The sequence below is a fragment of the Mesitornis unicolor genome, unplaced genomic scaffold (genome assembly GCF_000695765.1).
Source record: "Mesitornis unicolor isolate BGI_N332 unplaced genomic scaffold, ASM69576v1 scaffold3581, whole genome shotgun sequence".
Taxonomy (NCBI): Eukaryota; Metazoa; Chordata; class Aves; order Mesitornithiformes; family Mesitornithidae; genus Mesitornis; species Mesitornis unicolor.
This window is the reverse complement of record NW_010162969.1, coordinates 63,322-79,261: the sequence shown is the minus strand read 5'-3', so window position 1 is coordinate 79,261 and position 15,940 is coordinate 63,322. Positions and strand designations below refer to the sequence as shown.

The 15,940-nt window shown below is 45.6% G+C and overlaps 1 protein-coding gene across 1 annotated transcript in view; it reads left to right on the top strand.

Moving 5' to 3' along the window:
• Nucleotides 1-14,546, top strand: part of PCYT1B (phosphate cytidylyltransferase 1, choline, beta) — a gene marked incomplete at its 5' end in the record, with an annotated part of 17,219 nt that extends 2,673 nt beyond the window's left edge. The window contains 5 exons of the mRNA XM_010193776.1: nt 2,115-2,266; nt 3,193-3,271; nt 6,484-6,626; nt 9,214-9,402; nt 14,227-14,546. Of these exons, the coding sequence (XP_010192078.1) occupies nt 2,115-2,266; nt 3,193-3,271; nt 6,484-6,626; nt 9,214-9,402; nt 14,227-14,337 (674 nt within the window). The remainder of the gene's footprint in view (nt 1-2,114; nt 2,267-3,192; nt 3,272-6,483; nt 6,627-9,213; nt 9,403-14,226) is intronic.
• Nucleotides 14,547-15,940: the final 1,394 nt, after the last annotated feature.

Genomic DNA, 15,940 nt, shown 5'->3' with positions numbered 1-15,940 from the left:
CTGAGCCAGAGAGCTTGCACAAGAAGCAAGGGGAGGTACAAGACTGTGAGGCTGTTTTTTTTTAAAACAAGCTAGTTATGTAGGTTTTGTTGTTGCTTTTAAAGGAGTGGGGGGGTTGTCCCAGATCAGGGAAGCAGCTCTCGGGTGAAAGACTGGCTCCTTTGAAATTCATGGCATAGCTTCACTTTGCAGCCAGAACTCATCAGCAGCTTTTCCCAGCAAGGCGCAGCATCCTAGCATGTTTATAAAATGGGCAGTTTTCCACACCCACATACAATTTGTGCTGCAAAAGCACTGGTGGTGTGTGTCTTTGTGGGCACTACAACCAACCTCTTTTATTTGTCATTGTGAAGACAATTATTTGGAGCTAAGGTTTTTTTTTTTAAAATAACATATATTTATACTTTCCCAAATCAGTCATTAGAGCAGGGTGACAGAATCAAAAGGAGATATTGTGTCTGCACTGTACAAGAACAAGAAGTAAAAAATGAAATCAAGTCTTTCTACAGAATTTAAGCAAAAATTACTATTTTCCAGTCATTTTAGTAGACCCTTTCTTTCAGGAGAGGGTCACTTTAAGATGACATAAAGGCTGTAAATAAATATAAATACAATCCCAGAAGGGATCTTTCTACTGAAAATGCTTTGATCTCCATTAAATTTCTTGTCAGCAGGTATCAAAAGTGACATAATAGGATAGAGTAGCATTTTGCTAGCTGGAATTCATATGTATATTATTATCTGGGTTTGAATTTTGCACAAACTCCAGGGCTATCTAAGCCTTCCTAGATTTTTCCTACTTTAAAGGTCCTTAATGACCATCACAGCAAGAACATCCATTTTAGATCTCAAAAAAGACTGCATCTTTGCCAGCGCCTTGCCTGATAGGTTGATGTTTTCAAATTAGAAAGAAGCAGCAGCCGTAGGGCTGCTCTCACACTTCCCCACAGCCCTAATAATGTTGCATTTATCATTTGTCAAGCACATTTACTATTTATCCTGGTGTCACAGACAAGTGAGAACCAAAGGCACAGGTTTGACCTGTGGTGAAGGACAACCACTGTCAACTCAGCTAGAAATGGGTATCGTATTATTCCATGTGGGGTGTCAAATGGCTATCATAGCTGTAATATTGGACACAGTTACAGCTGTGGGAACAGGTCACTGCTTTACACAATGTTATGTGGGTAGAGGATAATACCTAACTTTGGTAGCATGGGTGTTGCTTCCCCTTATTTAAAAAGCAATGTGGCAAAGTATTGGTACATCCAGAGTTAAAGATGCAGGATTTCTGGACTTCTGACTCTGCTCATTCCACCAGAGCATACGGCTTTTCCCAGTCCTTTCCATGGGGCTTCCTTCGGCGATTTCCCATTTGAGCTTGGCACAAGCCTTGCTTCTCTTTCTATGAATCTGAACTCAAAGCTAAACTCAGAGACAGATTCCTATAAAATCTGCCCTGACTTGTTTTCAGTCAGTGTTTATTTAGTGAGAAACTGTTCTGATGTGATTTAGAGCTTTGTTGGCCAATTTATAATTTAGAGTGTTATTTACATAAGAACAAAAAGTGGGAACAGGAAGCCCAGCGAGGCTGAGGGATCTCCATCTTTGGAAACTCAACTGGACATGGCCCTAGCAACCTGCTGTAGTTGACCCTGCTGTGAGGAGGGAGGTTGGATTAGATGATGTCCAGTGGTGCCTTTCCACCTCAACTGTTTTGTGATACATGAAGTTTGCAAGCACTCTGTGATTGCCGACACTGCACTTTTTGATTGTTTTTAAAGCATTGACCATCACCCCTGAAATTTCACAGCCCATGAAATCCCCACTTGCAGTGGGATTGTGTTGCCTCAACACGTGCACACCGTACCACCTGAGACACCCTACAGTATCTCACTTGGGCTCTGGCTGCAGCTTCAGAAAGGGAAGGATGTCTTAGAAGTCTATGGTTGTACCTGCCAACCCTGAGCAGCACTCTTAGATATCCTGGAGCACCCCAAATTTAGATAAACTAATAACTAAGTGCTTAATGGAGTTATCGGGAAATAATCAACTGTTGGTCATGCTAATTCTACTGAGAGTGGAGCCATTTTGTTGATACTTCCATATTTTAGTTTGCAGTGATGATTTAACTCATAAATTCAAAGGCTTCACTGTGATGAATGAAACTGAGCGATATGAAGCCCTCAGACACTGTCGTTATGTGGATGAGGTCATCAGAGACGCACCCTGGACACTGACACCTGAGTTCCTTGAAAAACATAAGGTACATTTCTCCCCTTATCCCTCCCTTCCCCTTTCTAGAATGACAGTTGAGAATAAACATCAGGTCTGTGAAATTCTATTAACTGGAGCAAATTACTTAATTCAATTAATACCAGCCACTGAAATTAGGTACATGGTATTGATTGCCTCCATTCTTATCAAAAAATGTTATACTTGTCTTGCCTTTTTTTTCCCTCAGTACGCCGAGATTATTTCTGTAGTGGGATTTTTGAATGGCAAAATAACACAGAAGAATTATTCACAAATTGACTTTCAGGAAAGGAGATTGTAAACAAGGAAAGTTATCACATAGTGACTAAAGTTCTATTAAAGTCCTGAATTAAAGACGTATTTCTTATTAATGTCAACAGGTGCAATAATTGGCCAGAAATATGTAAAGATGTCATGTGTCCTCTAAAAGGCAGGATAGAATTTATTACATGCTATTGACTGTCTTACATAATGAACTAGGATATATTTTAGTGTTCACATCACTGGGTGAAGAAAGGACAGCATGACAGTACGAGGTACACATGTATATACACACAGCCCTAAGGAGGCAGAATCAATAATCCTGCCTCCATGGTTTGGAAAGCCAAGGCTTTCTCATTTGATGCAGCCATTCCAGTAGCAACAAAAGCCGGAATGGGTGTGTTAGGTTCTCTACAGAATATCACACAGAGCCAGCCAGAGTGATGTGCTAATGGCAGTGCTTCTGGAGATAAGCTTTCTGTTCTTTCATAACTGATGTATCACACAGCAGTTGTAGGCCTAAATCTAGTGCAATGTTCTAGGTGATGGCTTTAGGATGAGAATGTCAAAAGCAAGTCAGCTGAAGTCGAGAAAAGCGATGATCATCCACAACGACCCCCACTGATCCAAAATTCAGTGATGGTGGCATGTGATTCTTCTTCTGTTCACTGGCAGATTGACTTTGTAGCCCACGATGACATCCCTTACTCCTCCGCTGGCTCGGATGATGTATACAAACACATAAAGGAGGCAGGTAAGGGCAACTTTATACTTTTATCACCTTCCTTTTCAGCCTCAGCTCAAATTCTTTTACTGCCTTTTGACCACAACTGCTGGGAGAGAAGCAGTAGAGGTTATACCACATTCTCTTATGCGCTAACGGTAGGTACTGCAGACTTCAACAGAAAGATTCACTTTGTAAAACCACAAAGGATGCCCTTGGTTGAATTTCTGCCATAACCCCTAGGAAACCATTCAGATTTGCCATGAAAGAGCCCCATCTGGGTTTTGAAAACAATTTTAGTGAGCTCGACTAAGAGCTTTGAACAGATGACAATGAGTTTAGTTCCCACAGCAGCCCAGCCGACTTCAGACATTTGTGGATAACTGCAAACTGATGACTCCTTGACACAGCCCAGTCCTGAATTTGGGCAAGCACAGGCAGCCTTCAGGACTCATTAGGATCCACTTCTGATTTGCACCAGGCGTTCTTTTCACTACACTGGCAGAAGGTTTAAATCGGTACCAGAGTAATTAATTTACCATGACTACTTAGCCGTTTGGTTGACTACCGTATTACATTGACCATGAACATACTGAAGTCATCAGGAGTTTCTGTTCAGTTCAAGAAAGCTGAATTTAATCTGAGGAGATAATATTAAGCCACTGTCTGCCAGCAGCTGCCCTAACACAGTGAACAGTGGGGGAGGTGGAACTGATCATACCTTTCTTCTCCTGCTTCCTGGAAGTGCTGCTTTGAACCCTGGCAAATCCATCCTCTTCCTGGTCTACATAATCATGTATATTGGAGGATTAAAAGAATTCCAGAACAAGTCTGCCTGATAGTGATTTATCACACAAAGTGACCTTCTCAGACTATCCAATGGCAGCAGTAGACCAGGTATTGACCTGAGCTGAAAGAATAAGCTTTTTATAGCAGCAGTTCTTGATCTTTTTCCACTTGCAAACCTCTCCGTGGTGTCAGACTCACAACCCTCCTTTGAGAGCTGCAGCTCTACAGATTCAGAGCCAGCACCAGCTTACTTCACTAGGCAGTGGAACAAAGGTAAGGACGGGTCACCGAGGGACATACGCCATATGTGCTGCACAGGCATTTTGCTTTTCTTCTGTAATGTGCTGAGTGCACAGGACAATATGACAGGAGCCCTTGGTGTCACTGCATTGTTACCAGACTGAGCTGGAGAGTGCCCAAACCTGGCACATCCTTCTTTGCTGTTGTTGAGCACGGGTGCAGTGCGCAAGCGTCCTGACAAGAAATTCAAGGTTTGCAGAATAGAGTATGGACTTACAGCTTCAGAGACTTGTGGTCTGTCCTGTCTCTATCACTGCAAGATGCTGGAGAAGTGACTTCAGTCCTGTATGGCTGAATTTTATTACATAAAAACTGGGAATAATATTACCTTATTTGTGAAGAGTTTTGAGGTCTAGTGCTGTAATAGTCCTAACACTCCAGAACAGCATTGTTACAATAGTGAATTTCCCCTTTCTTCTAGGGGGTTTTGTTTTAAATAGACCAATGCTGTGGATGCGTTTGTGCCTTTTCCTTACTGCCATTTTCCCACATTGGGTTGCTGGGGGAGCAGAGCAGCAGATGGGAACTGTGGAGCTCCTTGTGCAGTGTCCCATGGGCTCCCATTTCACCGCTCCCTTCAGTGGCTGGGAGGGCATACAGACAGTGGTGAGCTGGGTAATGGTGCACTGAGTAGACCTTGCACATCTGTGAACAGTTGGTTTGGAAAACATTAATCAGTCCAACAGAAGTATATGAAAGCAAATTCAGTGACTAAAGGTAATGTTCTTGTACGTGGGTTTGTGCATCTGCTTGAAAACAATTCTGCTTTTGGCTTAGCAAGGGTAGGGTCTGGATTTTGTTCATGCATTCTTGTAGCTCCTATCTATAAAGGCTTCTGGCTCAAAGCGGGTTTCACTGCTTCCAAAAATAGTTTCCTGAGTGACTGCTACAAGCTTGAAAAGCACGATCAGGGAAACCTCTCTGCTTGTGATTAAAATAATCTAATTTTTAGCAGAGTATTAATTAGAGATCAGAAAGGAAAAAATATCACATAGCATTTGGTCACAAGAGGCTGCTAAGCTTCTTGATTCTTTATCCAGATCTTTTCAAACCCTGTGAAATTAGCCAGCAATGCCTGCCTACTTCAAGTGAACATATGAGGATTAACTTGCCAGTAGCTATAGTACCCTTTTACCACAAAGCACTGCTTTTTTTTTTGCAAAACTGTTTCCAGTCTTGTTTCACAGCTCACTCTCATCAGCAGCTTCATGTTGCAATTACATATAAGTGATAGTAGTCGTTTCTTGTAGCCCTAAATAACTGCTAAGCCAAGGTGTGCTAGCACTCTGCTATTGTTGCCTTTGTGGCTTGCATTAACAGTTCAAGTGATCCTGTCTTGATGAGGAGGAATTGAAAAGCAATATATGCCTCAGCTGTGTTGAGAAAGAACAAGCATTATTAATAAATGGCCAGTTTTCTTAGGGACTGATCTTTCGGAGCAGGGAGAGTGGTTATGCAGGCACTGACATGGCCAGGTGGACATGAAATGGGGGCTGTGGAGACTGATACCCTCAGTCCCCACAGTATATATGTGTTTTGTTCACACTACCATTATGCATTGCCTTCCTGTTACAAGCTACTGGCACCTCCAGGGTGTTTTCCAGTTATTGTAACACCTCTTTTACCTGAAGGCACTTCTGGGCTTTGGCCGAAGCCAGAGGCTGGTCTGTTTTACTCAGCACTACAAAGACCAATGGTGCAGCACAGGAGGGAAGGGGAGAGTGGAAATGTACAGGAGAGCAGCAAATAGCCTTTCAGGAGTGGGAGTGGAAGCCCACCCAGTTCCTTTTTATGACATTAAATAAGAGCTATGATTATGGAAAGAAGGGCTCAGTGAATTTCCACAACTGCGAGGTTTAGCCTTGCTGGCTCGGGAGCCCCTGGCAGTCTGATAACTTCCACATCACAGCAAACACTGTGAAGAGGGCAAGTTTTAGCCTTTCTGAAGACCTGAGGAAAAATGAATGATACAGCAACTTAATGGGCCCCCTAAGCTCACACAAGAACAACAGGAAAGAACTGGGAGTGAGGCAGACAGAACTGCAAGTCTCTTACCTTTGGTCAGGTATTTCTGTGTTCATCCTCAGCTACCTGCTGCAGTGCCTGGTCCTGCCGTGCTTTCTCAGTGGGCTCTCTTTTCCCACTTTGCTCAGGAATGTTCGTACCAACGCAGAGAACCGAAGGTATCTCCACGTCGGATATCATCACCAGAATCGTCCGGGACTACGACGTGTACGCCCGGCGGAACCTCCAACGAGGATACACCGCCAAAGAGCTGAATGTTAGTTTTATAAATGTAAGTACACCAATCTGCATTTGCTTCTGAAGCGCTTTCCTAGGACCCAGATTTTGAGTAAAGGCTAAGAAAGTATATCTTCCTCCTGATGCTTTTAAAATAGGAGACAGAGCTGGGAAGAACTTAAAAGAAACTGGTATGCTGAGGGTAGTTTTAATTGCTCTTTTTAATTAGCAATTTCCATCTTATTCTTTCACATTTGTAACAAAGCTGCTGCTCTTCCTTGAGCTGTGAAGGAGCCCACTCCCCCACTGCAGGCTTCTCAGCCAGTCACCCAGACAGTTTCTTTATTATTATTTCTATATTTCTTTATTCCCGCTGGGAGAAGGCAGCAGAGACAGCAAAGATTTTGATACCCAAACTTCCTCTACAACACGGCAGGAGCAGTGAGATTACTAGAGGAGGCTAAAATGGTTTATAAAAAAGAAGGAAGTGTGTTAGGAAGCTCATACCCAAATGATGCTGAAGAGATCAGAAGCCACAATAGGTAGGACAAAACTATCATTTGAAAGGATGGCTCAGAAAAATGTAGCAGCTCAGGTTATTCAGCCTCCACATACGGAATTGCACTTTACTCTCCAGTAGAGAGTAAACTCTTAACAGAAATGACAGTTTACTTCCTTAATTTTCTGTTTCACGTCTTAAGGCCTCAGGATAACCCACATTATCGAAATCTTCCCTGTGATTAGACTGGCTCACAGGAGGCCTTCCTCCTCCCTTCCTAGAGCTGGGAAACCCCTTGTGAAGGACTGAATAGTGTCATTTTGTGACGGTTTTGTTTCCTTGTTTCTTATTTTGAAGTCTGGTAGATAAATTGGAGATCACAGGGCATAAATACTTACTTCACTGCACTTTTCACTTGTACAAAATCTCTAAAAAGTCCTGCTTGTAAGTACTCCACCCAGAAGGATCACTGTTGCAAATTCCCATTAAATTAAGGCATGCTGGATGCCTTGGGGGTTCTCAAATTTATCCTTTAGTGGCTCTGAGGTTAAGGTACCGTTGCATAAGGTCTGCTTCCCCCAGTCTCAAGACACTGATGTATCCTGAAGTCCCTCCTGGCATTTGGTTATTTAGCTTATAGTAACTTAAATGCGGAAATACTAATTTGCACCAGAAGCTGTTTGCGTTTTAAAATTTAAAAAAAAAACAACAAACAAAACAAGAAACCCACAGGATTTCACCAAGACAGACAAGCGCTGGTTTCCTTGCCAAAGAAAGGCTTGGTAACCTATTAGGTGCAAAGTGAGTTTGGTTTCCTTGGACCTTTAGGATTTTGTTTGGCATTGTGGCCTGCAAAGATGGTTCTTCTAGCGATTCATGAGCTAGAATAAAACCCACCTCAGCACTAAACAGTATTTGTTGTAAGAGTAAATTCAAGTGCCCATTAAATGATGTTCACAGGAAATTAAAAGCTGATAGCAATCTGTGCTTCTGCAGAGACCATTGCACTTTTAAGGGCACAGCATTAGTTGGCTGTGTGCATTGGACGTTTGAGGAGCACAGAAGCATTTCAAGACAAAAGCTCTTTAACCCTGAAGTATTTCAGAAGCTTGGCCCAACATGATTAAGGGAGTGGAGCATCTCCCTTATGAGGAGCAGCTGAGGGAGCTGGATCTCTTTAGTTTGCAGAAGAGGAGACTGAGGGGAGACCTCATTCATGTTTATAAATATTTAAAGGGTGAGTGTCACGAGGATGGAGCCAGGCTCTTCTCGGTGACAAACAATGATAGGACAAGGGGTAATGGGCACAAACTGGAACACAGGAGGTTCCACTTAAATTTGAGAAGAAACTTCTTCTCAGTGAGGGTGACAGAGCACTGGACCAGGCTGCCCAGAGAGGTTGTGGAGTCTCCTTCTCTGGAGACATTCAAAACCCGCCTGGACGCCTTCCTGTGCAACCTCATCTAGGTGTTCCTGCTCCGGCAGGGGGATTGGACTAGATGATCTTTTGAGGTCCCTTCCAATCCCTAACATTCTGTGATTCTGTGATTAGCCTACTAACATCACCTTCTCTGTCCCTCTCCTTGGAATTAGGAGGTTGCCCTCTTTTCTATCAAGTCTGCCAGCCACAAGCCATTGGTCTTTGCACTTCCTTCTGTTGCAGCCAGAAGCTCCTCTACAAGCCAGGCTTGGAGTGAAGAGTTTTCCTTCTGCTCTGCAGAAACCCAACCAAAGAGATATTTTGGTCCAAGTCATCATCCAGGCTGGCAAGTCAGCAGCAGGCTGTGTTTGCTAGGAAACCCAGGGAGATTTGCCTTTCATTTAAGTTTAAGCTGGTAATTTCTCACTTGTGTCCTTCACAAGACTCATCCAATTTTTAAAGTGCACTCAGTTTGAAAATATGGAAAGATTCATGTAGTGAATTAAGCACAGTAGTCACACAAGATGGTCTTTTCAATATGTACCTTCTGCACTTCATCCCACAAATGTTAAATTTGCATTTATAAAAATAACGTGGGAATAGTTAATCAAGACCATATGTATTAGGACACATTGATGCAATTTTTTTTCTTCGTTTCAGCTGTCAGTGGCTAATTATTTCCAAGTTCCTATATATTTATCTCTCTCTCCACTTTCAAAACAGGAGAAGAAATACCGCTTTCAAAACCAAGTGGACAAAATGAAAGAAAAAGTCAAGAATGTGGAGGAAAAATCAAAAGAATTTGTTTACAAGGTGGAAGAGAAGAGCCATGACCTTATTCAGAAATGGGAAGAAAAGTCCAGGGAATTTATCGGCAACTTTTTAGAGCTGTTTGGACCCGATGGAGCCTGGGTAGGTATCCCAGGAAGTCTGAGTGGTTTGTATTTATCTTCTGTAATGCAGATCAAGAGCAGATTCTTTTGATGTAGTCTTTGCTTTGACAGGCAGCACAGTAGGATAATGCCAAATCTGCTTGCTGAATCCAATAACTCGTGCCAATACTGCAGCGGGAGGATCTGCCACTTCTGGTTGTTGCTTCTTTGGGCTAATTTCTGTCTTTTGTGAAGGTGTGATGCTGAACGTGATGCTGCATTCAGTGGAGCTGCGTAACAGCAACAGACAAGCAAACAGGCTAATACAGTTTATTCTCCCCACTAGCACTAAATGACACAGACATCAGGGAGGAATTACTCAGTGGAGGCAGTGAGGGAAACAGGGACACTGAAAAGTTTTTCAGCAGTTCTCTTCATGCTCTGTACTCAGCAGTGGAAGATGACAATTTTCTAACTTTAAAAACTACTGGTTTAAAGTTCCAAGAAATTATTTTATGTGTCAAGTGGCCAGGCTTATCTGACTGACTGCAGGGAAGGCTCAGGTGGAACTGAAGCACTTTTGAAGCTCTCCCCAGTATGTGCTGGCTCCACAGAGCCCATTTACCCAAGGCCCCCAGGTGCCTTGGAAAGGCAGTTGAGAGTCTGCACCAGCACCCTCCTGGGGAGAAACCCCAGCACCTTACCTGCTCAAACCACTTTCATGCACTGAGTGGTGAGTTGGTGACACTTCAGAACCACAGAGGAGTCCTAGCCCTCATCTTTCAGTTCTGATACCTCGAGGAGCTTTGTTTCCTTGTACTACTTCCCTTTGCTGCATTGAAACCAGTAGCAAAACTTTGAATGTAGAAGTTAACATTTGTTTGAACAGACCTTCATAGCCCTTCCCACTGGGAGTCAGTCCTTGTCCAAGGAGCTCCCTGCACAGCTGTGCTCCAGTGAAAGCCCAGGCCCCAGCCAGACCCTCCAGTGCAGGCATCATCTCAGATGTGCTGCTCTCCTTGCAAGCTGTGAGTGAAGCTTTTGCTCTGTTTGAGGAAACATGAGCAAGCACGGAGGAGAGCAGCAAGTGGGGCAGGGTGAACTGAGGGGAGCAAAGTAAGAGCTGAACAATCCCGCAGTACAGCGGGATGCTGCAGAGGTACATTTTGAGGCTGTGGCACACAGTCAAGCAGCTCCCTCCTGACATGAAAGAAAATCTTTTGCAGGAGGCTTGTGCAAAGTTTTTAACTGCTCATGGGTTATACAGTTTGAAACAAAATATGAAGAGAGGCAGCAAGCCAGGAAAACCAGTGTAGGACTAGCATGAAGCAGATAGTGTTGGAATATTTTTAAGGAGCCAAGACACACATAATGTTCTCTCACATCATTTAGATCAGTTCATACCTGAGCAACTTCCCATAGAGTCACAGAATGCTTAAGAGTTGGAAGGGGCCTTGAAGATCATCCGGTCCACCTCCCCTGCCATGGGCAGGAACACCTCCCACTAGACCAGGTGGCTCAAAGCCCTATCCATGATCCATCATGAAAGGCACCTTCAGTTGAAAGGATCTCAACAGAATTTTTGTTTATAAACAAACTCTCAGGAAGATTAAGAGACCCCTGATGAATTAAATAGCCACATCACAGCTGTGTCACAACTCAGTGCCACCAAAGCACGTAGTACCTGCCTCTTACTGGAGTTCTCATTGTTTCTCAGCCATGAGACTTGTTGTGTTGATTCCCACTCAGTTGATAAAAGCCTAAAGTTAGGCTGGGAAGGCTTCAGGGCAGAGACTGCATCTTTATAATCTCCTTGCAGCTATGTCTGTCCCATGCAAAGCGAGGTGCTCTGTGCATAGCACTGGTCCCAGCCATAGCAACAAACAGCTTTAGCAGTTTGCTCACTGAGAGTATCCTTTTCCCTGAGGAGGGGAAGCAGGTCACTCTTCTGATGAACAGCCCAGGTTTATCTGCATTGACCACATCCACATGAAGCTTCCCTTGGGAAGTTACTCTCTGTAGAGTTTGGCCAGTGTTTCCTGTGTGGGATGGTCCTGTGGCCATCAGTACTGAAGAAGTAAACCTAACGCTATCAGAGCACATAAAACCCACAAGAGGTGAGATGAGTTTGGCTGTGCCAAGAGAGGAAGAAAATTTCAAAGCCTTGATCCCATTCCCTGGCTCTACCCACTCAACACTGTACACAGACGGCATTTTAAAAACCCTTTGCTGATAAAACATTTTCCCAAATTTAATTAGAGAAAAGCTGCTCTGCAAAGGTCTTTTAGGAGCTGGGGGTGGCCTCCTGTTTCCCGAGTTAGTGTTTGGCTAGAATAGGAAATCTGGTGCAATCAGAGACCTTTGATAAGAACAAGGGGAGTGGAATCTCCTTGCAGCGTTGTAGGAAAAGCGCCAGGGACAGCGAGCTGAGAGGTGGCGTGGCTTTTTTAAAATCAGTTTGAGCCTTGGCAACAGGAAAGACTTTTAAAATAATGATAACTTGCTATTAGTGTCAAAACTGTTATTAACATTAATTTGCCTTATCACTGTTAGTTAGATGTTGCTTTTAATGTTGACATTAAAAGTACAGGAATCGTTACGGGCATGCTGGATTCCTAGATCAGTAATTTGCATGCCATTAATATGCTATCATTATTTCACAAATAATTATTATAATACGCTTTATGTTAGCATCAATTTTCTAAAAGTAAGGGCCATGTAACCCACAAAAAAATGCCCATTTGTGAAAAAGGTCAAAATGTCAGTTTTCAAATGTCAAGACATCTATAATTCACTGGCAATTTTGCCCACCTGTGCAACACCCTGGATGTATTTTTTTTCTATGAGAGAGTCACAGAGGGGTCAGAAACAACAATTAATGTGGCTTAAAACTTTTGTTCTGGCATGACAGGGCCACTGCGCTGCCCAGCACGGAGGCCCTAATGGCAGGGACGTGGGGTCCATCCCCCTCTGCTCAGACACACACAAGCAGGCAGCTGCGCTTCAGGTCAGCGAGAGAAAACAAGGCTCACAGGGCAGGGTTTCAGATGAGATGTCCCTTCCAAGGGCCGCCTTCCCTCTGCCCAGTGCACAGGGGGAGTCAGGGATGGTTGTGCTGGGAAACGGCCGCATCACCTCGGGCGTCAGCAGGGGCTCAGATAAATCTTGCAGGTTGCAGCTAGCAGCCAGGGGCGGTGTTCAGGCCACACCGTGCGTCTGCAGCCTGGATGTAAGCATGGCCTTGAAAGAATCAGCAGCTCAAAAGCAGCAGTCCTCCCTAACTGCAACTGGCACTTGGTTTGGGAAGCAAAGGCGTATCAACGAGTAGGCAACAGAGTTCAGAAACAGGCAAAATGTTTTTGACCAATAGCATTTGCCAAAAGCAAAGTGTTATCTCCCTAAACTTACTGGGTATACCCGAACTTGCTTGAACCAGGGCTTTGAAATTATTTTCCCACCTCTGGTAAAGGACCAGAGTGCACCCAGCCTTGCATTACCCTCCTGCACTTCAAGGGAGCCATTAACACTTGTTTACCTCTTCAGCACCCAATGGCCTGAGGAGCACCCCCCATTAGTAAGAGCACCCCCCATTAGGAAGAGCTTGCCTGCGGAAGGGCTGACTTACTGACCCTGCCAGAGCACAACTGGAGAGCAAGAGCCCTTTTGCAGGCACGGGGGTTACAGGACCACCTCCTCCTGCAGCACTTGTGGCTTTACCCAGCAACACAGGGTTAAAGCACTAACACAGGAGACAAATGGGGCATGTACCTAGCTGAAAGTGTGAGCACACCAGCTCCTCCAGGCAACAAACCCTTTGCTGAAGCAAGACCAGGAAGCAGGTGTCCTACAGCCTGGCTGAGGACACTACCAGGAAGGTGTGATTCTCCTTTACATCCCCGGCCCACGTGGCCCAAGGCACAGTCAGGTCCCCCAGCTGGGCCACTTGGATCTCCCCCAGCACTGGTACCACAACACCATGAAGCACCGCGATGTCACTGAGCTTTTTGAAGTGACTGGTAAGGCACCAGGGACAGGAAGGAGCCAAAACGTTTTGCTTGGCCAGAAAAGAGATACTACCTATCAAATACCTTTTTTTTATTATTTGGAGGTATTTTCAGTGAGAGGACGACACAGACAAAATAAAATCAACAAAACCTCAATTTCTTTGACCTGAAGAGACATTTTGCACTCCTACCACTGAATTTTAATGGGCTGCAGGGCTTTGCCAGTCCCGGTGACATCCTCATGGCTCTCAGCAGCTGAAACCCTCCCCCATCCGAGTGCTTCCTGGCAGCATTTATTAGAGCAACCACCATCTGCTAACTATTGCGGTTTTAGGCAGTCTTGACTATTTTGGAGGCAGCAGCAGTCCAGGGCTAGGTTACACGCCATGACTAAGCGTGGCTGCAGGCAGGAGCTGTTCTGTCATTCTGCACTGCAGCGACAGCCGGGCTCACACTTAATAAAGGCCAGTGTGATAAAGACATAAATTGGGTGAGGGAGCTCACAGAGCAACAGCAAAGTTTGGTGTTTGTGCTCGATCATTAACACCCAGGATTAGCACACAGCACAGACCTGATGGGAAAACCTAGCATCTGCCCCTCCACTGGTGGGGAATACTGAGTTTCAAACTGGGAGGAAGAGCAAGACAAGGCAGCCACATGCTCCTGGGGGGGGAAGGTCATCACAGAGCAGGGCTGCTGCAGGGGGAAGGGGAGGAGGAACAAAACACAAACTCAAGCTGAGAAAGCCTGTGGGCTGCAGCTGCCCGAGCAGGCAAACCCAGAAGCCATTCTGCAGAAGTATTTTGCTTTCAGACCCGAGTGGCAACTTAACTTTGTCCGGGCTGGCTCTTCCGTTCCAGCCGAGCATCGCCTGCGACCCGACTGCCAGCACGTCAGCCGAGGCTGAGACTTCTTGTTCCCCATCCCCAGGAGGAGCAGTGAGGCACTCGCATTTGGCATTTTCCACATGAAGCCTGCAGCAGCCGTGCAGAACGTGCCCGATCTCCTGTAGCCCAGCCCAGCAGCCTAATGCAAGGCCACGTAGGCACTAACAAGCAGCAGCATTTGCCTTAGCGCAGCAGATTGCTTGACTTTGAAAAGGTGGTTTCTTCCACCCTACCAGCTCTGGCAGATTCCCACTCAGCTTTACAAAGCACAAGTGACAATAAAGCCCAAAGCAGAACACAGAGCCTGCACGTGTTTCTCTTTTCGTCAAAGACATCTGAATTCTGACACTGCCAGCCCCCAGTTTAAGGGTTTGGGTGGTGCATGCTCCAGGAGCTGGGGAAGCGGCTGCCAGTATTTGGCAGGCACTGGGCTGCCTCCCTTGAGAAAGGAAGGAGGAAAAAAGGCTGGGTGAGCCAGGAAGCTCAGCAGGAGATGGGTGGTTTGTCCCATCACACTAAAAGGGAACAAGGAAAGGAGCATTTGGAGTTCAGGGAATGTGACCAACACATCTAAACCAGCCAAAGGAAGTTCCCCCAGCTTAGGACAATGCACACAGCATTGTCTTACTAGGGGCATCCTACCCAAGAAAAAACCTTGTCATGTTAAAAAAGGGTTATTCTGAGAACAGCAGAAGAGGCAAAAAGCATGGGATGAAGTGGCCACGCTTTAGGGCAGAAGTCCACCTGCCATCTCCCCGCTCGCTCTCTCCCAGGGGAGAGGCGCAGCGCAGCCCCTGCGTGCCCACAGTCACACCTTCCCCTCTGCACATTACTCAAAGAGCATCTTTTCACTTTGCTTTTGCAGAAGCAGATGTTCCAGGAACGAAGCGGCCGAATGCTCCAGGCTTTCTCTCCCCGGCAGAGCCCGAACAGCAGTCCTACGCAAGGCCGCTCTCCGTCCCGTTCTCCATCTCCACCCTGGGTCTTCAATAAAGCCTCCCCTCCCTCTTCTCCAAAAGCTGCCTCTGCCTCCCTCAGCAGCATGAGCGAGGGGGACGAGGATGAGAAGTAAAATAAAGATATAACTTTTTAACCATGAGACAGATGAACAAGCTATGAACTCAACCGATGTTCAACGGATGGGGAGAAGTGTGAGGAACATCAGGGGTATCTCTGACAGCAGGGAACGTGCTCTGGGAGATGCTGAAAACAGACTGGAGCACAGCAAGGGAGATCTCAGGAAGAGCTTATCCCATCCCCACTCCCTGGCAGTGCGTGGAGGCCCAGCCAGCAGTGCCAGACACGGCTCCGGGGGCTGGCAGAAAAGCAAACACTTTTGTGCGAGTTCCCGTCCACCTCTCGCTGCGTACGGCTGCTGCGGCCAGGCTGGCCAGTGGGGAACTCTGCAGCGAGTGGGGCTGGCAGGAGGAACTCGCTCAGCTCCTGCTCCAGACCCGGCCTGTGGGCACAGGACAGCTGTGGCCTGTGGATGGAAAAGATGCAGTTGCACCGGACCCTGCCAAACTTGAGCTCTTCTGGCACATGAAGGAACGGCGTTGCTGCAGCAAATACATTCGGAAATGGGAAATAAAATGTTACCTTTTTTCTTTTTGAATGAAACCTGCCCCGGATCCCAAACCATGCCAGTGAAATGGAGAGCTCTCCAGCTAAGTTGGTGGAAATCCAT